The sequence below is a fragment of the Salmo salar genome, chromosome ssa12, assembly GCF_905237065.1.
Source record: "Salmo salar chromosome ssa12, Ssal_v3.1, whole genome shotgun sequence".
NCBI classification, from domain to species: Eukaryota; Metazoa; Chordata; class Actinopteri; order Salmoniformes; family Salmonidae; genus Salmo; species Salmo salar.
This window is the reverse complement of record NC_059453.1, coordinates 82,302,625-82,328,921: the sequence shown is the minus strand read 5'-3', so window position 1 is coordinate 82,328,921 and position 26,297 is coordinate 82,302,625. Positions and strand designations below refer to the sequence as shown.

General features: G+C 43.7%; 2 protein-coding genes across 7 annotated transcripts in view; one reads left to right on the top strand and one right to left on the bottom strand.

Annotated features, from left to right (window-relative positions):
• LOC106565726 (band 4.1-like protein 1) overlaps nt 1-10,741 on the top strand; it is a 199,305-nt gene extending 188,564 nt beyond the window's left edge. For all 4 annotated transcript variants that reach the window (XM_045691842.1, XM_045691843.1, XM_045691841.1 and 1 more), the window contains 3 exons: nt 3,107-3,187; nt 6,311-6,427; nt 7,216-10,741. In XM_045691842.1, coding sequence (XP_045547798.1) covers nt 3,107-3,187; nt 6,311-6,427; nt 7,216-7,221 — 204 coding nt within the window. In that variant the 3' untranslated portion in view covers nt 7,222-10,741. The remainder of the gene's footprint in view (nt 1-3,106; nt 3,188-6,310; nt 6,428-7,215) is intronic.
• A 420-nt stretch (nt 10,742-11,161) lies between these two features.
• LOC106565727 (contactin-4) overlaps nt 11,162-26,297 on the bottom strand; it is a 254,653-nt gene continuing 239,517 nt past the window's right edge. For all 3 annotated transcript variants that reach the window (XM_014133150.2, XM_014133149.2, XM_014133151.2), the window contains exons 16-23: nt 22,777-22,926; nt 22,499-22,569; nt 16,927-17,161; nt 16,531-16,646; nt 14,239-14,425; nt 14,037-14,149; nt 13,555-13,723; nt 11,162-13,124 (exon numbers count right to left, since the gene is read on the bottom strand). In XM_014133150.2, the coding sequence (XP_013988625.1) occupies nt 13,033-13,124; nt 13,555-13,723; nt 14,037-14,149; nt 14,239-14,425; nt 16,531-16,646; nt 16,927-17,161; nt 22,499-22,569; nt 22,777-22,926 (1,133 nt within the window). In that variant the 3' untranslated portion in view covers nt 11,162-13,032. The remainder of the gene's footprint in view (nt 13,125-13,554; nt 13,724-14,036; nt 14,150-14,238; nt 14,426-16,530; nt 16,647-16,926; nt 17,162-22,498; nt 22,570-22,776; nt 22,927-26,297) is intronic.

The window sequence follows — 26,297 nt, the reverse complement described above, 5'->3', positions numbered from 1 at the left end:
TAGTACGCAAGTATAAACACCATGGGACCACGCAGCCGTCATACCGCTCAGGAAGGAGACGCGTTCTGTCTCCTAGAGATGAACGTACTCTGGTGCGAAAAGTGCAAATCAATCCCGGAACAACAGCAAACGACCTTGTGAAGATGCTGGAGGAAACGGGTACAAAAGTATCTATATCCACAGTAAATCGAGTCCAATATCGACATAACCTGAAAGGCTGCTCAGCAAGGACCGCCATAAAAAAGCCAGAAGACGGTTTGCAACTGTGCATGGGGACAAAGATTGTACTTTTTGGAGAAATGTCCTCTGGTCTGATGAAACAAAAATAGAACTGTTTGGCCATAATGACCATCATTATGTTTGGAGGAAGAAGGGGGAGGCTTGTAAGCCGAAGAACACCATCCCAACCGTGAAGCACGGTGGTGGCAGCATCATGTTCTGGGGGGTGCTTTGCTGCAGGAGGGACTTGTGCACTTCACAAAATAGATGGCATCATGAGGGAAGAAAATTATGTGGATATATTGAAGCAACATATTAAGACATCAGTCAGGAAGTTAAAGCTTGGTTGCCAATGGGTCTTCTAAATGGACAATGATACCAAGCATACTTCCAAAGTTGTGGCAAAAAATGGCTTAAGGACAACAAAGTCAAGGTATTGGAGTGGCCATCACAAAGCCCTGACCTCAATCCTATAGAATATTTGTGGGCAGAACTGAAAAAGTGTGTGCGAGCAAGGAGCTGACTCCGTTACACCAGCTCTGTCAGGAGGAATGGGCCAAAATTCACCCAACGTATTGTGGGAAGCTTGTGGAAGGCTACCCAAAACGTTTGACCCAAGTTAAACAATTTAAAGGCAATGCTACCAAATACTAATTAAGTGTATGCAAACTTCTGACCCACTGGGAATGTGATGAAAGAAATAAAATCTGAAATAAATCATTCTCTCTACTATTATTCTGACATTTCACATTCTTAAAATAAAGTGGTGATCCTAACTGACCTACGACAAGGAATTGTTACTAGGATTAAATGTTAGGAATTGCGAAAAACAGAGTTTAAATGTATTTAGCTAAGGTGTATGTAAACTTCCGACTTCAACTGTAAAGATATGTCTAAGATGCTGTAGATCTGTTCTATGTGCGCTATTTCTATGCTTCCCTTTCTCATGTTTTGTTTTTATGTCTTTTACTTTTGGTTTTGTGCATCAGCTTCAAACAGCTGGAAATACAATATTTTTGGTTATGGATAAAATACAGTACTAGCCAAAAGATTGAACACACCTACTCATTCAAGGGTTTTTCTTTACTTTGACTATTTTCTACATTGTAGAATAATAGTGAAGACATCAAAACTATGAAATAACATATGGAATCGTGTAGTAACCAAAAAAGTGTTAAACAAATGCAAATATATTTTAGATTCTTCAAAGTAGCCACCCTTTGCCTTGATGACAGCTTTGCACACTCTTGTCATTCTCTCAACCAGCTTCATGAGGAATGCTTTAACCAACAGTCTTGAAGGAGTTCCCACATATGCTGAACACTTGTTGGCTGCTTTTCCTTCACTCTGCGGTCCAACTCATCCCAAACCATCTCAATTGGGTTGAGGTCGGGTGATTGTGGAGGCCAGGTCATCTGATGCAGCGCTCTATTGCTCTCCTTTTTGGTCAAATAGCCCTTACACAGCCTGGAGGTGTGTTCTGGGTCATTATCCTGTTGAAAAGCAAATGATAGTCCCACTAAGTGCAAACCAGATGGGATGGCGTATCGCTGCAGAATGCTGTGGTAGCCATGTTGGTTAAGTGTGCCGTGAAGTCTAAATAAATCACTGACAGCGTCACCAGCAAAGCACCCCCACACCATCACACCTCCTCCTCCATGCTTCACGGTGGGAACCACACATGCAGAGATCATCCGTTCACCTACTCTGCGTCTCACAAAGACACGGCGGTTGGAACAAAAAATGTCAAATTTGGACTCATCAGACCAAAGGACAGATCTCCACCGGTCTAATGCCCATTGCTTGTGTTTCTTGGCCCAAGCAAGTCTCTTCTTCTTATTGGTGTCCTTTAGGGCTGGTTTATTTGCAGCAATTCAACCATGAAGGCCTGATTCCCGCAGTCTCCTCTAAACAGTTGATGTTGAGATGTGTGTGTTACTTGAACTCTGTGAAGCATTTATTTAGGCTGCAATCTGAGGTGCAGTTAATTGCCAATTTCTTAAGGCTGGTAATTCTAATGAATTTATCCTCTGCAGCAGAGGTAACTTTGGGTCTTCCTTTCCTGTGGTGGTCCTCATGAGAGCCAGTTTCATCATAGCGCTTGATGGTTTTTGCGACTGCACTTGAAGAAACTTTAAAAGTTCTTGACATTTTCCGCATTGACTGACCTTCATGTCTTAACGTAAGGATGGACTGTCGTTTCTCTTTGCTTATTTGAGCTGTTCTTGCCATAATATGGACTTGGTCTTTTACCAAAATAGGGCTATCTTCTGTATACCACCCCTACCTTGTCACAACACAACTGATTGGCTGAAGCGAATTAAGAAGGAAAGAAATTTCACAAATTAACTTTTAACAAGGCACACCTGTTCATTGGAATGTATTCCAGGTGACTATCTCATGAAGCTGGTTGAGAGAATGCCAAGAGTGTGCAAAGCTCTCATCAAGGCAAAAGGTTTGCCTTTGAAGAATCTTAAATGTAAAACATATTTTGATTTGTTTAACACTTTTTTGGTTACTACATGATTCCATATGTGTTAATTCATGGTTTTGATGTCTTCACTATTATTCTACAATGTAGATATTTGTAAAAATAAAGAAAATCCCTTGAATGAGTAGGTGTGTCCAAACTTTTGACTGGTACTGTGTGTCACAGTGGTTTAGATTGTACAATGATTCTCTACACTATACGAGCATATTTTGTCACATAAACTGAAATTGAGCGAACTATTAGAGTTTTAGCAACCAATGGCAGAGCAATTTCAGCATAGTGCAACTTTAATAGTCTATTTATACATTATTGAGCTGTGAAAGGTCACATGAATTATCTGATCTGTAGATTGTTGTTGAGCTGTTGTTGAATGGACATGTGTGTGTTGTGTTTTAGACAGTGAAAGGTGGCTACTCCGAGACCAGGATTGAGAAAAGAATCATCATCACAGGAGATGATGACGTGGACCAACATCAGGTGAGTCAAAATCAAATCAAATGTTATTTGTCACATGCGCCAAATACAACAGGTGTTTCACCATACAGTGAAATGCTTACTTACAAGCCCTCAACCAACAATGCAGTTAAAAAAATTCCTACAAAAAATAAGAATAAGAAATAAAAGTAACAAATAATTTAGAGCAGCAGTAAAATAACAATAGCGAGGCTATATACAGGGGGTACTGGTACAGAGTCAATGTGCGGGGGCACCGGTTAGTCAAGGTAATTGAGGTAGTATGTACATGTATAGTTGAAGTCGGAAGTTTACATACACCTTAGCCAAATACATTTAAACTCAGTTTTTCACAATTCCTGACATTTAATCCTAGTAAAATTTCCTTGTCTTAGGTCAGTTAGGACCACCATTTTATTTTAAGAATGTGAAATGTCAGAATAATAGTAGAGAGAATGATTTATTTAAGCTTTTATTTCTTTCATCACATTCCTAGTGGGTCAGAAGTTTACATACACTCAATTAGTATTTGGTTGCATTGCCTTTAAATTGTTTAACTTGGGTCAAACGTTTCGGGTAGCCTTGACCAAAAATGTATGATCTTTGTCCCCATGTGCAGTTGCAAACCGTAGTCTGGCTTTTTTTATGGCAGTTTTGGAGCAGTGGCTTCTTCCTTGCTTCTTCCTCGCCTTTCAGGTTATGTCGATATAGAACTCGTTTTACTATGGATATAGATACTTTTGTACCTGTTTCCTCCAGCATCTTCACAAGGTCCTTAGCTGTTGTTCTGGGATTGATTTGCACTTTTCGCACCAAAGTACGTTCATCTCTAGGAGACAGAACGCGTCTCCTTCCTGAGCGGTATGACGGCTGCGTGGTCGCATGGTGTTTATACTTGCGTACTATTGTTTGTACAGATGAATGTGATACCTTCAGGTGTTTGGAAATTGCTCCCAAGGATGAACCAGACTTGTGGAGGTCTATAATTTTTTAATGAGGTCTTGGCTGATTTCTTTAGTTTTTCCCATGATTTCAAGCAAAGAGGCACTGAGTTTGAAGGTAGGTCTTGAAATACATCCACAGGTACACCTCCAATTGACTCAAATGATGTCAATTAGCCTATCAGAAGCTTCTAAAGCCATTACATAATTTTTGGGAATTTTCCAAGTGTTTTAAAGGCACAGTCAACTAAGTGTATGTAAACTTCTGACCCACTGGAATTGTGATACAGTGAATTGTAAGTGAAATAATCTGTCTGTAAACAATTATTGGAAAAATTACTTGTGTCAAAGTAGATGTCCTAACCGACTTGCCAAAACTATAGTTTGTTTTACAAGAAATTTGTGGAGTGGTTGAAAAACGAGTTTTAATGACTCCAACCAAAGTGTATGTAAACTTCCGACTTCAACTGTAGGTAGAGTTATTAAAGTGACTATGCATAGATAATAACAGAGAGTAGCAGCAGTGTAAAATTGTGTGTGTGGGGGGGGGGGGGCAGGCAATGCAAATAGTCTGGGTAGGCATTTGATTAGATGTTCAGGAGACTTATGGCTTGGGGGTAGAAGCTGTTTCGAAGTCTCTTGGACCTAGACTTGGTGCTCCGGTACTGCTTGCCATGCGGTAGTTGAAAGCACAGTCTATGACTAGGGTGGCTGCAGTCTATGACAATTTTAAGGATCTTCCTCTAACTCTGCCTGGTATAGAGGTCCTGGATGGCAGGAAGCTTGGCCCCAGTGATGTACTGGGCCGTACACACTACCCTCTGTAGTGCCTTGCAGTTGGAGGCCGAGTAGTTGCCTTACCAGGCAGTGATGCAACCAGTCAGGATGCTCTCGATGGTGCACCTTTTGAGGATCTGAGGACCCATGCCAAAGCTTTTCAGTCTCCTGAGGGGAATAGGTTTTGTTGTGCCCTCTTTTTTTTAATTAGTTTGTTTGTGATGTGGACACCAAGGAACTTGAAGCCCACAACCTGCTCCACTACAGCCCCGTCGATGAGAATGGGGGCGTGCTCGGTCCTCCTTTTCCTGTAGTCCAAATCATTTAATTTGTCTTGATCACGTTGAAGGAGAGGTTGTTGTCCTGGCACCACACCAGCACCTCCTCCCTATAGGCTGTCTCGTTGTTGTCGATGATCAGGCCTATCACTGTTGTGTCATCGGCACACTTAATGATGGTGTTGGAGTCGTGCCTGGCCGTGCAGTCATGAATGAACAAGGAGTACAGCAAGGGACTGAGCACGCACCCCTGATGGGCCCCCGTGTTGAGGATCAGCGTGGCAGAAGTATTGTTACCTACCCTTACCACCTGGGGGCTGCCCATCAGGAAGTCCAGGATCCAGTTGCAGAGGGAGGTGTTTAGTTCCAGGGTCCTTAGCTTAGTGATGAGCTTTGAGGGCACTATGGTGTTGAATGCTGAGCTGTAGTCAGTGAATGGCATTCTCACATATGTGTTCCCTTTGTCCAGGTGTGAAATGGCAGTGTGGAGTGCAATAGAGATTGCATCATCTGTGGATCTGTTAGGGCAGTATGCAAACGTGTGTGGGGCTAGGGTTTCTGGGATAATGGTGTTGATGTAAGCCATGACCAGCTTTTCAAAGCTCTTCATCGCTTTGAGTGCTATGAGTCGGTAGTCATTTATGCAGGTTACCTTAGTGTTCTTGGGCACAGGGACTATGTTGGTCTGCTTGAAACATGTTGGTTTTACAGACTCGGACAGGGAGAGGTTGAAAATGTCAGTGAAGACACTTGCCAATTGGTCAGCTCATGCTCAGTGTACACGTCCTGGTAATCTGTCTGGCCCTGCGGCCTTGTGAATGTTGACCTGTTTAAAGGTCTTACTCACATCGGCTGCAGAGAGGTCATGATCACACAGTTGTCCGGAACAGCTAATGCTCTCATGCGTGTTTCAGTGTTACTTGCCTCGAAACGAGCATAGAAGTAATTTAGCTCGTCTGGTAGGCTCGTGTAACTGGGCAGCTCTCCCCTGTGCTTCCCTTTGTAGTCTGTAATAGTTTGCAAGCCATTACTGAGATATAATACTGCTATAATACATTGTAAGGAGTCTTTCATGACACTCAAATACACTAATATTGTTGATTGCAAATTAATATTGTCCATTAATGTGAACTGTGACCTTTGTCACACAGGCCCTTGCGATGGCGATACAGGAGGCCAAGCAGCAACACCCTGACATGCTGGTGACAAAAGCAGTGGTTGTCAGGGAAACAGAGTCTCCCAATGAGGAGCAACATAGGACATCTGAGGTACGTACAGAGCTGCATGTAAACATCACTGTCATGACACCATAGTATATTGCCTCAATAAGTAGAGATAGTGATTTAGAGAGTGTGTGTTTGTGTCTGTACTGTATGTGTGTGTTTGCCTGGAAACCCTATGTTGAATTACATTAAATTCTACGTTAGGCAGAAATTAGCATTTGATTCAGCATTTGAAATTAGCATTTGAAAGTTTCCTCTCACGACCTCTACAAGCCAGAATCTTGAATAACATATTTTAACTTACTTCACCAACTTTTCAAAGCGTTGGTAATGTGTTCAGATTCCTATCACCTGAAGCATGTGCAGGACCATGTAAACACGTGGACTAGCTAGGCAAGTATGCATGCATCTTCTGCACCCGCTTCAGGTGATTTGAAATCTGAACGCACTACCAGCACTTTGAAAAGTAGATGTAATTATACTTTCCTGTGGATATATTGTCTCTCATTCATACCTTCAAAAGGACCAACGGTAAAGTAAGTAGAATTCAATGCAATTCAACATCTCTGTGTGTGTGTGTGTGTGTGTGTGTGTGTGTGTGTGTGTGTGTGTGTGTGTGTGTGTGTGTGTGTGTGTGTGTGTGTGTGTGTGTGTGTGTGTGTGTGTGTGTGTGTGTGTGTGTGTGTGTGTGTGTGTGTGTGTGTGTGCTTTGTTTGTTTGTTTGTTTGTTTTGTTATATAGGCTATTAGTTGGCTTTAGATATGTCATGTTATTAAAAATATCTTGTTTCAGTCTGTTTCACAGAGCTGTCTGTTGCTTTCTCTTTGTTTCAGTCCTGATCGCTCATAGTGGTTCCTGGGAGTGGGGACAGGAAATTACCTGATCCTCCCGTCATTTCCCTGACCCTCCCCACGCCAACGCCGCAAGAGGGCTACAGCAACCTGCCCACAGTGTATACAACAGACCGACCGCGCTCCCTAAAACAATCCCTGTCTCCTCTACAACACAATATGCCTCCTCTTCTGTCCCTTTAACCAAAACCGACTGTGACGCTGCCTCTGACCCCCCCCCCCCCCCCACCCCACCCAACCCCTCTTCCTCTGGGAAATGTCCTTTTCCCTGGGATTTTTAGAACATGACCGTTCTCACAAATCTGAGAAATAGACTGCAGTGTTTATATCTCCCCAAGAGGTCTGACTTGTAAAGGATATGGCAGGAATAGGGCTAATATGTGTTGCCCCATGTTTAGCCATGGGATCTGTGAGAGATCAATATGGTGGTTCTGGGATTCTACACCCCCAGACAGACTGTACATGTACAAACATAATGACATGTTAACGGTGCATCACGCTTGATCAGTGTAGTTCAATTAAATGATTAGTGATGAGGATGTAATCCACCTTGAGTTAAATCAGATCCACTTTTCCCCAGAACACATTGACTTACCTGTAACTACTGGTAATTTATTCGCCAGGAAGTCAATAATAGCCCAACCTTCAAAATTGCTCTCATATATGGTCACCATGGTGATGCCTGCTCAGTGCTGACATCATGCATGAAGCATGGGGATCGGGAATGGAGTGAGTGGAGTGTGAGGAGAGGGAGTTGGGGGAGGGGTGCTCTGCAGGGGCCAGTGGGGATGGCTAGCCTTTAACGCTTGTTGTCACCAGTGTGACACATATATTAAACAGCTGTCTTACTAGCTTTTTAAACATTTGTAACAATAGAAGAATCCAATTTAAAGTCCAGTGTTTGCTTGTTTAAGAAATAAATAAAATAAATGTATCGATTAGCTTCTCATACTCACATGCATGGTTCTACATAGTTGAGGTAATGAACGATACGATACGGAGCTGTCTAGGAACAGATGTCCACAGGAAGTGGTCAAGATGGCAGAACATTCAGACAAATCTATATCTGAACGATTCTGTGGAATATACTTCTGCAATGTGTAGACACTGCATGCCAACCAAAGCTGATGGGACTATACCGATAGGAGAGTCAACTGAAGGAATACGTGGACAGACACTTCTACAACATCAAGAGACTATGAGTTGGGACTCCGCTTAGCATTCAGGGTATACTACTTCTATAGGCTCTGACTGTCGTTCTCCGGCTGACAACAAACAGAATCCCCCCCCCCCCCCCACTCTCCTCATCATGTTCTCCTTCCTTCGTCCTGCTGTTATAATTTCAGTCTAAAACGCTGGTCATGTAGGGCAAAAGTCAAATCACGCCCTATTCACCATGTAGTGCACTACTTTAGCCAAAATTAGTACACTCTACTGGGAAAAGGCTGTCATTTGAGACAAAGCCATAGTAGGAGTCTTAAAGCAAAATGAGCGCTTTTCATTTAAAGTTTCAAATTATTTTATGAAATGTGAGGATATGTTTTAAAAAAAATCTTACTTGAGTTGTCTTTGTCATGTTGTATGAGTTCTACGTTTGTATTTATAAGAGTGGTGGTGAATGTGGGTTTTTTCCTTCCCTAAAATGTATAAGCGTGTGATTACTTTTTCTGTACCCTCACAGACAGCCTGGATTCTTAAAGTGACAAGTTTAAGTCTAAACTCCATCCTCTTGGGTAGTTAGACAGGAGGTGAACCAGAACAGTTGGAACCCCTTTTCTGTTCCAGAACAGCAAGCAATGCCTCCATAACCCTGCCTGGCTTAACCTTGTATACACTCTTAGAAAAAAGGGTTCTTCGGCTGTCCCCATAGGAACATCCTTTTTGTTTCCAGGTAGAACCCTTCTGGGTTCCATGTAGAACCCTCTTTTGAAAGGGTTCTACATGGAACCCGAAAAGGTTCTACTTGGAACCAAAAGTGTTCTTACCTGAAACCAAAAAGGGTTCTTCAAAGGGTTCTCTTATGGGGACAGCCGAAAAAACACTTTTAGGTTCTAGACGGAACCTTTTTTCTAAGCGTGTACATGTTCGTAAATACTCTCTGCATAATATCCTCTTAAGCTATGCTGAACTGCTGAATATACACCAGTCAATCAGTTTGAGAAATAAAAAACGATGCTGGAACAAACTGTTGAATTTACATACTATGCATTGTTCCCTATGTGGACTAACTATGAAACATAACTGAGGATAACCATTTTTGGAGTGTCGATCTGCGCTAATCATCTCCGATGTAATATTAATTAATTACAGCGGTCAATTTCTAACTGCTTGTGAGACTTGCAATAATTGTCTCTCTGTAGCCACCTGATGCTATTGTAATCCATTATCAGTCTACTTAAAGGAGAAAACTGTGAACTGTCATGCATATAAAAAGTATTACCAAAATGTTCCAAGATGGAGTTGAAACTAGAAGTTGAGCTCATCCACACGGAGTCTCCGTGGCTTTGTCACCGTGCTTGTCAAAACTACTCCACTCTCACTTCACCCTGAAGTAACAGAGGGAATCCCTTGGACTTTGTCTTACCTGCCGTAGAGTTGTCTCTGTGAAACAGACAGTCTCAACAGTTCTTTTGTATATTTTATTTCATTTTATCTGGTCAAATGACACTGGATTGTTGTTTAGGCACTTGCTTGCGGTGATAGGCAGCAACGATATTGTTAGAAGTGTGTGGTGTCGCTATATTGGACACACAACTCTCAAAATGATGACTTGCTGTATAGACATTGAGAAAGAAGTTGCTCTGTAAAGCTGATGTCCTGTTTTAAAGGGTGGGAGTCATATTGTATGCAAATGAACATAAATACTTCTATGTGTGCATATAATTACAAATATACTGGAAGAGTGGGATGAAGTTGTGCTGATTTCATAATAGAGGATTAACAAATGTGCGATGTTAAGACTGCAGACTACTTGTACGGTCTAATACAGTGCAATGGTTATACTGATAATGGGTGCCTTACTGTTGGATTCACCGCCACTGGAAACCATGGAATTTATTATTTTGTCTACATGTGATCTACTGACATTTCAGCCATCCACTCTCCATGTGGTGGGGTCTCGGCCTCTTCTGGAGCCCTGGATGACCTCACCTTTACTGTCAAAGGTGTGGGCCGGTTGGAGTCTCTTTACCTACTCATTAATGTCCCATATAAGGATTGGGCAATACTATTGATAAGCTATGACACGCTTGTTCAGTGGTAGGAATAATAAGAATTGGAACTAAAATCCATTGAAGAGCAGAAAGATTACAAACACAAGGCCTAATAGGACAGAACTACTATGAGTGGCTGATTCCATACTCACGTGAAGCACTATCCGTTCCACTCTTCCTCTTCCATCCTTCAATTCACCTCAACCTTTTGCTCTTCATTCCCCAAGTGTGTGGTGGTGTATTTGCATTCAGTTTAAATGGAAAACATACATAAATAAATGTCTCAGTGCGATTCACATTGTCTCTGCAATTTCATGATGAAGACAAATGCTGCAAGATGTGAAAACAGGTGAAGGTCTTGAGACCGTAAGCACAGTACATTTCATTTGTTTAGTATCCTGCATTGCCATCTTGTGGCTCTTGACAGAATTGCAGTTGTGAATAAGATTACAGTAGTATAACATTCTATTGAGTATAATCATCAATATCCTCAAATTAAGATATCAATTCAAATGGTTATTGCTCTAACTTATTACTGCCAAGTGCCAATTTATATTTCTTCTCATTTTGAACATTTTGACTGTCACTGGATATCTTGAAACTAAGCATGCAGCACTACCTAGTGGATTCATGGTGAATTACAAGATAATGAATACAGATTATACAGTACATTGAATAAGGATAGAGAAATAAGTCCATTGAAATTCACTCACCTCTATAAATCAATAAACTTTATTCAATAACACAGTATAAACAAACAACAACAGCAAAAAAACAGAACTTGACATGGAGTAAATGGATAGTTGTACTGGTAAATCCCAAATGGTGTAGGCCTACAGGAGGACCAACCTGTTTGAGACAGAAGCCCAGACATAGTGGTTTAACGGGTAGAGATGCACAAACCTGCTCTCTTTGCGTGGTCTCAAGCCATTCAGTCAGTTAGCAGATGTACAGAAAAGGGCAAACACATTCATGCTAAGCGACATTTAGCTACTGTATGAAACATTTGTGTTATTACATAAAAACCAAGTTAATCAGCTCTTTAGAAAGGTTTTCATTGTATATAAATGATCTGAAGTGTACAAAAAAGTATATTACACATTTCTCGATGCATGATTCCTGCCTAAACTTCCCTTTGAAAGTACTACAAACTACCTGCACTTTTGACTTCTTCACTGGACTACAAGCTACATACGTAATGTACTGTACCAGTTCAAACAGCATCAGAAGACTATGGGAAAGGAAAGGATCATCAGCAGCATTTGTCTTTTAGTAAGGATGCAGTCAGTGAACCCACTAAAATGTCCCAGGCTTCCCACTTTGCCCTTAAACCATACTGAACAGCACCATGCTGTTGAAACACACCACTCCTTCATATAGAATGACAAAGAGCTAGGAGATTTTCCTGGCGAGGTCACAGGGTCAGGAAAAAACCCTGGCCCTAACTATAATATATAACTAGGACAAGGAGATTTTCTTGACTACATAACTTGGCCCTAAGAATGACCATAGGAATATACATTGGATGGTAATAACTCAAACCCCAACAACCTGTCTATTGATGCAGTGTGTAGCTACACATCATACAGCACCTGTATAACAGACATCTAGGTTTCTAATAGTTGTTGATATATATAAGTTTAAGGCTCTTTAAGGACCTGAGGGTTTTGAACATATGATGAGGCACACACAAGGCAAAGAATAGAATAGCTACAGAGTAGACACATGGCTAACTGAGAAGATGAATAGAATCGCTACAGAGTAGACACATGGCTAACTGAGAGGATGAATATAATAGCTACAGAGTAGACACACGGCTAACTGAGAGGATGAGATAGGCAGCCATATGAGGATCCAGTCACCAGTGCAATGAAATGGCCAAGGTTGAGGAACCTGTGGAAGATGGGACTTCAAACCAGTGAGGGTGAATAAAGTCACTCTCATGCTTTAACATAATGTCACATTTCTGTTAAGTCAAATTTTTCCTCAGGCATCAGTGCAATGTTTTATGGAGTAATAAAAAAATAGTTAGCAATCCACACATTTCAGTGGTAACAATTCCTACGTTTCTAGGAAGACTGAACTATGGTCTTTGTTTGACATGAAACCACAGTTACAGGTTTATTTTTGACCAGAAAATGCTCTTCACTTTAGGCAACAAAAGTGCTCTTTCCAACAAACTGAAAACTTAAAAAATGTATCTGTAAGTAAGTATGGGCATACACTGAACTCCACTCAACCTTGCCTTTTCTAAAAAGCCCAGACTAATTATGAATTGGTTTCAAAATAAATCTATAAAAGCTAGACATATCATACAAAAGATGCATATAAGACATTTTAATGAAAGCTGCTTTGGTAACAACAGAGTCAAGACATGGGTCGATTTCCTGTTCTCGCCGGCCGGCGGGGTGTTGAAAGCCGGGCCCTTTCTCTCCTTCTCATCTCAATGACTTTGTTTTCCAACGTTGCTCGTCCTCCTGCCTCTAAAACCTAAATGAATGGATCTAGTTACACCAGACGGAGGGTGTTTGTGTTCCGTTGTTGAGTTGCCTCCACATCAGATGCAATGTTCACTGGGAGCGCTTTGTCATAACGATGTTCGCGCTGTGAAAGACAATGCTATTGTACTGAGGGCTGATAAAGTAGAGACCTTGGTCGCCGAGCCAATTGCATTGGGACCTGAAAAACATGAAAATAAATGGGCTTTGTTAGTCTGTCCGTTTATGCATAAAAAGACAAGCAGCCTAGTTGGCAATTCATTGTTGAAGGCTTTTTGTGCTATTACATGCTTTGGTGATCAAACCTTGGGCATATTTACATACATTTCTGAATACAAAAATGTATTTAGGCCAGGATTCAATCCGATCGCGCTTTGTCAGCTATCCACCTTTTAAAGGCAATGTTCCCGCAATCATATTGAATCCTGGCCTGATTAGATTTTGTGTGTGTACCAAATAGTCCCCACTCTATCTGTTCCTCTTGAAGTCATGGCTTAGGGCCACAAAAAATTCAGGTCCCAAGTCATGACAATAAACCAGTATTGGCAATAGCTCTAAGCAACACCATTGAGATCATTGAAGTGTGAGAGAGCAGTCCACTATTGACTGACCAGGTATTCTGGGGATGGTGATCTGTCTGCTACTGCTCCCCTCTCCTCCTTCCCCAAATGGTTTGATCTGGATGAAGTACTCCTCATTCATAGGCAGGGAGAGCTCCACCGACGTCGTGTTGGTTTCCATGACACTAGGGCGGCTGTGTCGGTTACGCTTGTAGAGCACCTAGGGACGGACCACACAGGTAAAAGGTCACCGGGAGAAACCATGAAAACAGGCACTATTTCTAACTAAATCGTTGTAGTCAATGCTTCAGTTTCCACTAGAAAGCACAGCCACAAAGTCAAAATTGAAAGGTCACCTGGGAGAAACCATGGCAACATGCACTATTCCTAACTAAATCAATGTAGTCAGTGCTTAGGTTTTCACTAGATAGCACAGCCACAAAGTCAAAATTGTAATCAGATAAATTGTAGAAATAGGCAGGGTTTATGACTTTGTGGCTGTGTTAACTAGTCGCGACTAAATGCTTCCTTACTTTGTAGCCAGTGACCTCTGACTCATTTTCCAGGGCCTTGACTTGCTCCCAGTTCAGGACTATCTTGGAATTCAATGTGTTCCACATCACTTTCACCGGGGGCTGGCTGGGCGCTGAGGGACACAGATACATGTAGATGAAGATCACATGATCTCCAATAAGTCAGTGGAAACAACCTCTCTAAGCCAGGGTTGATGCTTACGTGGTTTCTTGGTGGTGACATTGACAGTGACACTAGGAGGCCCAGCCCCGGCCGTGTTGTACGCTCTCACTGTGACGTAGTAAGTGTTACTTCCTCTCACCCCTCGGATAATGGCTGACGTCTGGTTCCCTACCGTCCTCTGGACACTGGCTGCCTCCTCCTTCTCTCTCTTCTCCCAGTACCTCAACTGAGACCAGATAGACAGAGGATAACCAGGGACATTAATGCAGACACTAGTCTGACAGGACAACTGTAAACTGGAACTACAGTGAGTGCAGTAAATAGGTATAAAAACAGCATTTCATTGTATGGTGTGTCACCTCATACAGTGTCATCTTTCCATGGGTAAGGTGCTTGGTTCTGGTTCCTTAGCTCATGAAGTGAGGGAGTGTTTAAATGGCGTGGTCAAAAACAAATCACCATGTGCAAAACGTCCCAGCTGTCAGGTTGACTGATTTTCTGATTTAGCTCATGAAGTGAGGGAGTGTTTAAATGACGTGGTCAAAAAGAAATCACCATGTGCAAAACGTCCCAGCTGTCAGGTTGACTGATTTTCTGATTTAGCTCATGAAGTGAGGGAGTGTTTAAATGACGTGGTCAAAAAGAAATCACCATGTGCAAAACGTCCCAGCTGTCAGGTTGACTGATTTTCTGATTTTCTGTGACACCCGAGTGTCCAGGCTGAAATAGCTGGCACGGTTGACAGGACAAATATAATTTGTCTTACCTCGGAGGAACAGTTTGCTCAGGCCCACTTCCCTGGTTACTTTAAATGGTCAACAATTCCTAATTCCAGTACTTTATGCATCCCATGAATGAAAATAGGCAATTTGTTCATATACTGTAAAAGCATTTGAAAAGTGAGCTGACTAAGAAATTACAATCAACTAACAGACCACAAAGACACAGTTTTTTTTTTAACCTCCAATACTGTGTGGTTAATAGGCTAAACATCCCCCATGTCTCCTGGTGCATTGCATCACTAGACTGTTAGAATAATCTGTATAGTTAGCAACAACACTGAGCATAGCCAGCCAGCCAGCCAGAGACAGACAGACAGACAGCCAGCCAGACAGACAGACAGACAGACAGACAGACAGACAGACAGACAGACAGACAGACAGACAGACAGACCGACCAGGCTGGGCCATTACACATAACAAGCTATTAAATCTGAGATGCCCAATGTGCATGCGCTTTGCCCTACCACCTGCCAAGTGCTCTTTTTTTCCCCTTTTGGTTGGTTGCGCCTGTTGGTCTGCCCAGTCCAGAGCTCACACGTGCCCTGTTGTGACTGTTTCCCAGTCTGCCCTCTCTGGAGATTGCACACACTCGGTATGCAAATATGAATGGCTTGAGAAGCGGTCACCGGTCGAGAGTGTGTAGAAAGTTACAACAGTACTGGCACAGCAGCTGCAGCATAACATTTGATTAACACTTGATAACACTTGATTTACATCATCATCAATATTCGGTCAGGTTGGTTGATACGAGCAGCAGAGAGAGGCAGAAAGACAGAGAGGAACGGCTGCATCTACGACGCTCTGACCCAACTCCATCCCTTCTTCAGTCAGGAGTTGCACGTGTGTCAGGGCAGCAGCAACACTGGTAGTCTAGACCAGGGCTCTCCAACCCTGTTCCTGGAGAGCTATCGTCCTGTAGGCTTTAGCTCCACCTCTAATTTAGCCCACCTGATTCTAATAATTACAGTAGCTGGTTGATAAGCTGAATAAGGCTAATTACAACTTGGGTTGAATTGAAAACCTACAGGAGGGTAGCTCTCCAGGAACAGGGTTGAAGAGCCCTGGTCTACACTCTAGCTAACCACCATATATAAAATATACACACAAGCCACTAGCCAGCTATCCATATATCATGTGTTAGAAGATTATTGATATTATAAATTAAATAAAGCATTGAAGATATCTCACAATCAACAACAAAAATGATCATCAACAATCAGCTGATAGCCCACCATCTTTTCCCCATGTCAGTCTTCCTTTAGGAGGCACTGCTTATGAAAGTAGCTTCTTTTTCCAAGTGGGTGGGGTGGGGGGGCACCCTTTATTTATGCACCTGCCCCTGAAAGTTCTGTGCACGGCCCTGCATACACGCGCAAACACACACACACACACACACACACACACACACACACACACACACACACACACACACACACACACACACACACACACACACACACACACACACACACACACACACACACACACACACACACACACACATACACACACACACACGTAAAGAGAAACAGGAAAGAACTTGACTTACCTCATAGCCTAGAACTCTTCTCTTGCTGGTGTTCCAAGGCAGGGCTTTCCATGAAACCTCAATCTCAGACGCAGACAGACTCTTGGCACGGATCCTGGTGGGCGCTCTTCCAGGCTCTGGGTTAATGAAAAACATACTTTTAATTAGTTGAAAAGTATTGCAGGCTTTGATGACCCTTAAAGTGGGTCCATCTCTTTCATCAGCGGTACAGAGAGAGAACCAGAACCAGCCGCAACAGTAGGAACCAACCATCTGCAGATGTAGATAGAAGTGCATGTGTTAAAAGATCACTGTAATGACCAGGAATAAACAATCCAGAGATGCCTCTCCATTGGCCTTTAAACGCACTGCTGCTCCTCTGCGTCTCAGACTGACATGACATTATTCTTTACCAACCTTCCTCTGCAGAGTAGATGGTGATGACGGGTCCGAATGGGCCTTCCCCTTCATTGTTGTACACTCCAACCTTCACTTGGAAGGGGGAGAAGGGCTGGATGCTCTCGTTCTTAAAGACATATTTGGAGGCTTCTGATGAGGGCACGGCAGCCTGCATCCAGCCTGTGGTTCCGGACGGTCTGAAGGCCACCACATAGCCAAACCCTCCTCCGTTCTGCAGCTCCTCAGGAACAGGCTGCAAGAAAACACACACACACACACACACACACACACACACACACACACACACACACACACACACACACACACACACACACACACACACACACACACACACACACACACACACACACATTGAAGCTGGTGCACAAGTAGTGAACACACACAGCCAAAAAATAAAGCGAACACTTAAACAACACAATGTAACTCCAAGTCAATCACACTTCTGTGAAATCAAACTGTCCACTTAGGAAGCAAACCTGATTGAAAATACATTTCACATGCTGTTGTGCAACTGGAATAGACAACAGGTGGAAATTATAGGCAATTAGCAAGACACCCCCTATAAAGGAGTGGTTCTGCAGGTGGGGACCACAGACCACTTCTCAGTTCCTATGCTTCCTGGCTGATGTTTTGGTCACTTTTGAATGCTGGCGGTGCTTTCACTCTAGTGGTAGCATGAGACGGAGTCTACAACCCACACAAGTGGCTCAGGTAGTGCAGCTCATCCAGGATGGCACATCAATGCGAGCTGTGGCAAGAAGGTTTGCTGTGTCTGTCAGCGTAGTGTCCAGAGCATGGAGGCGCTACCAGGAGACAGGCCAGTACATCAGGAGACGTGGAGGAGGCCGTAGGAGGGCAACAACCCAGCAGCAGGACTGCTACCTCCGCCTTTGTGCAAGGAGGAGCAGGAGAAGCACTGCCAGAGCACTGCAAAATGACCTCCAGCAGGCCACAAATGTGCATGAGTCTGCTCAAACGGTCAGAAACAGACCCCATGAGGGTGGTATGAGGGCCCGACGTCCACAGGTGGGGGTTGTGCTTACAGCCCAACACCGTGCAGGACGTTTGGCATTTGCCAGAGAACACCAAGATTGGCAAATTCGCCACTGGCGCCCTGTGCTCTTCACAGATGAAAGCAGGTTCACACTGAGCACGTGACAGACGTGACAGAGTCTGGAGACGCCGTGGAGAATGTTCTGCGGCCTGCAACATCCTCCAGCATGACCGGTTTGGCGGTGGGTCAGTCATGGTGTGGGGTGGCATTTCTTTGGGGGGCTGCACAGCCCTCCATGTGCTCAACAGAGGTAGCCTGACTGCCATTAGGTACCGAGATGAGATCCTCAGACCCCTTGTGAGACCATATGCTGGTGCGGTTGGCCCTGGGTTCCTCCTAATGCAAGACAATGCTAGACCTCATGTGGCTGGAGTGTGTCAGCAGTTCCTGCAAGAGGAAGGCATTGATGCTATGGACTGGCCCGCCCGTTCCCCAGACCTGAATCCAATTGAGCACATCTGGGACATCATGTCTCGCTCCATCCACCAACGCCACGTTGCACCACAGACTGTCCAGGAGTTGGCGGATGCTTTAGTCCAGGTCTGGGAGGAGATCCCTCAGGAGACCATCCGCCACCTCATCAGGAGCATGCCCAGGCGTTGTAGGGAAGTCATACAGGCACGTGGAGGCCACACACACTACTGAGCCTCATTTTGACTTGTTTTAAGGACATTACATCAAAGTTGGATCAGCCTGTAGTGTGGTTTTCCACTTTAATTTTGAGTGTGACTCCAAATCCAGACCTCCATGGGTTGATAAATTGGATTTTGTAAGTGTGATTTTGTTGTCAGCACATTCAACTATGTAAAGAAAAAAGTATTTAATAAGATTATTTATTTCATTCAGATCTAGGATGTGTTGTTTAAGTGTTCCCTTTATTTTTTTGAGCAGTATATTTCTGAGGACTGACTTTTATTGTTTAAGTCAACATTCCTCTAAAGATGGTTACAGGGAGGGAAAAATGTATTTGATCCCCTGCTGATTTTTTTACGTTTGCCCACTGACAAAGAAATTATCAGTCTATAATTTTAATGGTAGGTTTATTTGAACAGTGAGAGACAGAATAACAACAAAAAAATCCAGAAAAACACATGCCAAAAATGTTATAAATTGATTTGCATTTTAATGAGGGAAATAAGTATTTGACCCCTCTCAATCAGAAAGATTTCTGGCTCCCAGGTGTCTTTATACAGGTAACGAGCTGAGATTAGGAGCACACTCTTAAAGGGAGTGCTCCTAATCTCAGCTTGTTACCTGTATAAAAGACACCTGTCCACAGAAGCAATCAATCAATCCGATTCCAAACTCTCCACCATGGCCAAGACCAAAGAGCTCTCCAAGGATGTCAGGGACAAGATTGTAGACCTACACAAGGCTGGAATGGGCTACAAGACCATCGCCAAGCAGCTTGGTGAGAAGGTGACAATAGTTGGTGCGATTATTCGCAAATGGAAGAAACACAAAAGAACTGTCAATATCCCTCGGCCTGGGGCTCCATGCAAGATCTCACCCCGTGGAGTTGCAATGATGATGAGAACGGTGAGGAATCAGCCCAGAACTACACGGGAGGATCTTGTCAATGATCTCAAGGCAGCTGGGACCATAGTCACCAAGAAAACAATTGGTAACACACTACGCCGTGAAGGACTGAAATCCTGCAGCGCCCGCAAGGTCCCCCTGCTCAAGAAAGCACATATACATGCCCGTCTGAAGTTTGCCAATGAACATCTGAATGATTCAGAGGACAACTGGGTGAAAGTGTTGTGGTCAGATGAGACCAAAATGGAGCTCTTTGGCATGAACTCAACTCGCCGTGTTTGGAGGAGGAGGAATGCTGCCTATGACCCCAAGAACACCATCCCCACCGTCAAACATGGAGGTGGAAACATTATGCTTTGGGGGTGTTTTTCTGCTAAGGGGACAGGACAACTTTACCGCATCAAAGGGACGATGGACAGGGCCATGTACCGTCAAATCTTGGGTGAGAACCTCCATCCCTCAGCCAGGGCATTGAAAATGGGTCGTGGATGGATATTCCAGCATGACAATGACCCAAAACACATGGCCAAGGCAACAAAGGAGTGGCTCAAGAAGAAGCACATTAACCTGTTAGGGCTAGGGGGCAGTATTTGCACGGCTGGGTAAAAAAAATGTACCCGATTTAATCTGGTTACTAATCCTACCCAGTAACTAGAATATGCATATACTTATTATATATGGATAGAAAACACTCTAAAGTTTCTAAAACTGTTTGAATGGTGTCTGTGAGTATAACAGAACTCATTTGGCAGGCAAAACCCTGAGATATTTTCTGACAGGAAGTGGATACCTGATGTGTTGTATTACCTTTAAACCTATCCCATTGAAAAACACAGGGGCTGAGGAATATTTTGGCACTTCCTATTGCTTCCACTAGATGTCACCAGCCTTTACAAAGTGTTTTGAGTCTTCTGGAGGGAGATCTGACCGAACAAGAGCCATGGAACGATGATGGCCCATTAGACACCTGGCGCGCGAGTTCATGTTGGGTACCCTCGTTCCAATACGTTATAAAAGAGTATGCATTCGTCCACCTTGAATATTATTCATGTTCTGGTTAAAAAAGGCCCTAATGATTTATGCTATACAACGTTTGACATGTTTGAACGAACGTAAATATATTTTTTCCCCTCGTTCATGACGAGAAGTCCGGCTGGCTTAGATCATGTGCTAACAAGACGGAGATTTTTGGACATATATGATGAGCTTTTTTGAACAAAACTACATTCGTTATGGACCTGTGATACCTGGAAGTGACATCTGATGAAGAGAATCAAAGGTAATGGATTATTTACATAGTATTTTCGATTTTAGATCTCCCCAACATGACGTCTAGTCTGTATCGCAACGCGTATTTTTCTGGGCGCAGTGCTCAGATTATTGCAAAGTGTGATTTCCCAGTAAGGTTCTTTTTAAATCTGGCAAGTTGATTGCGTTCAAGAGATGTAAATCTATAATTCTTTAAATGACAATATAATATTTTACCAATGTTTTCTAATTTTAATTATTTAATTTGTGGTGTTGACTTGACTGCCGGTTATTGGAGGGAAACGATTTCCTCAACATCAATGCCATAGTAAAACGCTGTTTTTGGATATAAATATGAACTTGATAGAACTAAAAATGCATGCATTGTCTAACATAATGTCCTAGGAGTGTCATCTGATGGAGATTGTAAAAGGTTAGTGCATCATTTTAGCTGGTTTTATGGTTTTGGTGACCCTGTCTTTGAATTGACAAAACATTACACACAACTCTTGTAAATGTACTGTCCTAACATACTCTAAATTTATGCTTTCGCCGTAAAACCTTTTTGAAATCGTAAAACGTGGTTAGATTAAGGAGATGTTTATCTTTCAAAGGGTGTAAAATAGTTGTATGTTTGAAAAATTTGAATTTTGACATTTATTTGGATTCAAATTTGCCGCTCTTGAAATGCACCTGCTGTTGATGGAGTGCACCACGGGGGGGACGCTAGCGTCCCACCTAGCCCATAGAGGTTAAGGTCTTGGAGTGGCCTAGCCAGTCTCCAGACCTTAATCCCATAGAAAATCTGTGGAGGGAGCTGAAGGTTCGAGTTGCCAAACGTCAGCCTCGAAACCTTAATGACTTGGAGAAGATCTGCAAAGAGGAGTGGGGCAAAATCCCTCCTGAGATGTGTGCAAACCTGGTGGCCAACTACAAGAAACGTCTGACCTCTGTGATTGCCAACAAGGGTTTTGCCACCAAGTACTAAGTCATGTTTTGCAGAGGGGCCAAATACTTATTTCCCTCATTAAAATGCAAATCATTTTATAACATTTTTGACATGCATTTTTCTGGATTTTTTTGTTGTTATTCTGTCTCTCACTGTTCAAATAAACCTACCATTAAAATTATAGACTGATTATTTCTTTGCCAGTGGGCAAACATACAAAATCAGCAGGGGATCAAATACTTTTTTCCCTCACTGTATATAAAGGGCATTTTATTTTATAACACTTGGGAAAAGAAAGACATTGACTGAGAGTCATAGATATTGTGTAGTATGTAGAACTGTATTAGAACTTTGTTAATGTCGAAGTTAGACTTTATTTTAACTCTCAGACTGAAACCAGCATTCAATAGCCATTCAGCAAAACTTTTACATTAGTGGATGATTTTCAAGCAGCTGGAATAAATATGAGTTTTCAAAACGGGACTGATTAAGACGGAAGCTTCATATAAAAAAAGATAAGTAAAACAAAATCTTTGAAAAGTTGCTTGTGACTTTGTGAAGAACCATTCTGTTTAATTATATTATTAAAACCTCAAAGGCATTTTTCTCTCCCCAGGGTGACAGCAGCAGTTATTGCTTCTCTGTTCTTAAAAATGAAATGCCATACTTTAAGCCTGCCTGCTGTTATTAATGCAACAACGGCCCGATTCCTTAGAGAATAATGACGTCTGGCTTCCCTTCCACGTGTGAGGGAGTATGGAAGCAGGCGGCTTGCTTACCTCCCAAGTGATGACTAATTCTGAGCGACTGCCTCCACCTCCGCTCACATTAGCTGGTGTGACCTTCGGAGCTGGGGAAACAGAGGGTCATTTTTATCCTGCTCCAGTCAGTTGACACCAGCCATCAATGATAACATGATAATAACACATTCGGATAAGATTTGTTTTTACATTGAAATAGCTTTCCACCATACCAGACCAACTAAATGGCAAGTTGACTCTCATAAGAAACACAGAAAACATGCAGAATTGAAGGGATCCATGAAAACACTACATACATGTCTCCTTTGTCCTTGCTTGTTTGGATGGTTTGCTGGGCTCCCCGGTCCCAATGGCGTTGCTTGCCAGGACTCTGAACTCATATTCCACCCAGGGGCTCAGGTCTATTACTGTAGCTGTCAGACTGCGGCCCCCCACCACCTCAGGAACTGGCACAAAACAAAACAGCCCCCTCCCCTCAGAATGAAGCAGGTAGCAGGAGAGTGTCCTCTAGGCTGACAGGCCCACTGAGCACACTCCACAGGTGCAGGGGACTAATCAGTCAGAAGGACACATGTTGTACTCACACACGCACACACACACACACACACACACACGCACGCACACACACACACGCACACACACGCACGCACGCGCACACACACACGCATGCACACGCACGCACGCACACACACGCACACACATGCACACGCACACACGCACACGCACACACGCACACACACACGCACACACACACGCACACACACGCACACACATCTCAAGGGTGGAGTTCACTTGGTTCCCCGTTTGCTCATACGTAGAGCTCTGTTTGTCAGGATCATAAAGGCAACTCCCCAAACTAACAGGCTTCTGCACAAAATAATTAGAACAGTACCAACCATGTAACTTTATTTAACTAGGCAAGTCAGTTAAGATCAAATTCTTATTTACAATGAGGACCTACTGGGGAACAGTGGGTTAACTGCCTTGTTCAGGGGCAGAACGACAGATTTTTACCTTGTCAACTCAGGGATTCGATCCAGCAATTTTTCGGTTCCTGCCCAACGCTCTAACCACTAGGCTACCTGCCTCTAACCACTAGGCTACCTGTCTCTAACCACTAGGCTACCTGCCTCCCCCCTCTAACCACTAGCCTACCTGTCTCCCCCCTCTAACCACTAGGCTACCTGCCTCTAACCACTAGGCTACCTGTTTCTAACCACTAGGCTACCTGTCTCTAACCACTAGGCTACCTGTCTCTAACCACTAGGCTACCTGCCTCCCCCCTCTAACCACTAGGCTACCTGCCTCTAACCACTAGGCTACCTGTCTCTAACCACTAGGCTACCTGCCGTCTCCCTCTAACCACTAGGCTACCTGCATCCCCCCTCTAACCACTAGGCTACCTGCCTCCCCCCTCTAACCACTAGGCTACCTGTCTCTAACCACTAGGCTACCCGCCGTCCCCCTCTAACCACTAGGCTACCTGCCTCTAACCACTAAGCTACCTGCCTCTAACCACTAGGCTACCTGCCTCTAACCACTAGGCTACCTGCCGCCCCCCCTCTAACCACTAGGCTACCTGCCTCCCCCCTCTAACCACTAGGCTACCTGCCTCCCCCCTCTAACCACTCGGCTACCTGCCTCCCCCCTCTAACCACTCGGCTACCTGTCTCTAACCACTAGGCTACCTGCCGCCCCCCTCTAACCACTAGGCTACCTGCCTCTAACCACTAGGCTACCTGCCTCTAACCACTAGGCTACCTGCCGCCCCCCTCTAACCACTAGGCTACCTGCCTCCCCCTCTAACCACTAGGCTACCTGCCTCCCCCCTCTAACCACTCGGCTACCTGCCTCCCCCTCTAACCACTCGGCTACCTGTCTCTAACCACTAGGCTACCTGCCGCCCCCCTCTAACCACTAGGCTACCTGCCTCTAACCACTAGGCTACCTGCCTCTAACCACTAGGCTACCTGCCGCCCCCCTCTAACCACTAGGCTACCTGCCGCCCCCTTCTAACCACTAGGCTACCTGCCGCCCCCCTCTAACCACTAGGCTACCTGCCCCTAACCATTAGGCTACCTGCCGCCCCCCTCTAACCACTAGGCTACCTGCCGCCCCCCTCTAACCACTAGGCTACCTGCCTCTAACCACTAGGCTACCTGCCTCTAACCACTAGGCTACCTGCCTCTAACCACTAGGCTACCTGCCGCCCCAGCACCATGCATGCCTACACCCTGTTCTATTGTAGATGATATAGTAGAACTGGGTGATACGGACCTACACCCTGTTCTATTGTAGATGATACAGTCTGGGTGGTACGGACCTACACCCTGTTCTATTGTAGATGATATAGTAGAACTGGGTGGTACGGACCTACACCCTGTTCTATTGTAGATGATATAGTAGAACTCGGTGGTACGGACCTACACCCTGTTCTATTGTAGATGATATAGTAGAACTGGGTGGTACGGACCTACACCCTGTTCTATTGTAGATGATATAGTAGAACTGGGTGGTACGGACCTACACCCTGTTCTATTGTAGATGATATAGTAGAACTGGGTGGTACGGACCTACACCCTGTTCTATTGTAGATGATATAGTAGAACTGGGTGGTACGGACCTACACCCTGTTCTATTGTAGATGATATAGTAGAACTGGGTGATACGGACCTACACCCTGTTCTATTGTAGATGATATAGTAGAACTGGGTGGTACGGACCTACACCCTGTTCTATTGTAGATGATATAGTAGAACTGGGTGGTACGGACCTACACCCTGTTCTATTGTAGATGATATAGTCTGGGTGGTACGGACCTACACCCTGTTCTATTGTAGATGATATAGTAGAACTGGGTGGTACAGACCTACACCCTGTTCTATTGTAGATGATATAGTAGAACTGGGTGATACGGACCTACACCCTGTTCTATTGTAGATGATATAGTAGAACTGGGTGGTACGGACCTACACCCTGTTCTATTGTAGATGATATAGTAGAACTGGGTGATACGGACCTACACCCTGTTCTATTGTAGATGATATAGTAGAACTGGGTGGTACGGACCTACACCCTGTTCTATTGTAGATGATATAGTAGAACTGGGTGGTACGGACCTACACCCTGTTCTATTGTAGATGATATAGTAGAACTGGGTGGTACGGACCTACACCCTGTTCTATTGTAGATGATATAGTAGAACTGGGTGGTACGGACCTACACCCTGTTCTATTGTAGATGATATAGTAGAACTGGGTGGTACGGACCTACACCCTGTTCTATTGTAGATGATATAGTAGAACTGGGTGATACGGACCTACACCCTGTTCTATTGTAGATGATATAGTAGAACTGGGTGGTACGGACCTACACCCTGTTCTATTGTAGATGATATAGTAGAACTGGGTGGTACGGACCTACACCCTGTTCTATTGTAGATGATATAGTAGAACTGGGTGGTACGGACCTACACCCTGTTCTATTGTAGATGATATAGTAGAACTGGGTGGTACGGACCTACACCCTGTTCTATTGTAGATGATATAGTAGAACTGGGTGATACGGACCTACACCCTGTTCTATTGTAGATGATATAGTAGAACTGGGTGATATGGACCAATATTGCTATAAATGACCTGAATTGACGTGATAGTGATAAATAGAACGATAAGTACACCACCGTTTTTTTATTATCCTTTAAACTACTACTATGGTTGTAGCCATCAATTGTCCCATTAAAAATCACCCATTAGCAAACTTATTTCATTTAAACTTCACATTTCTCTAGTATAGGCTACTTATCGTAATGAACGAT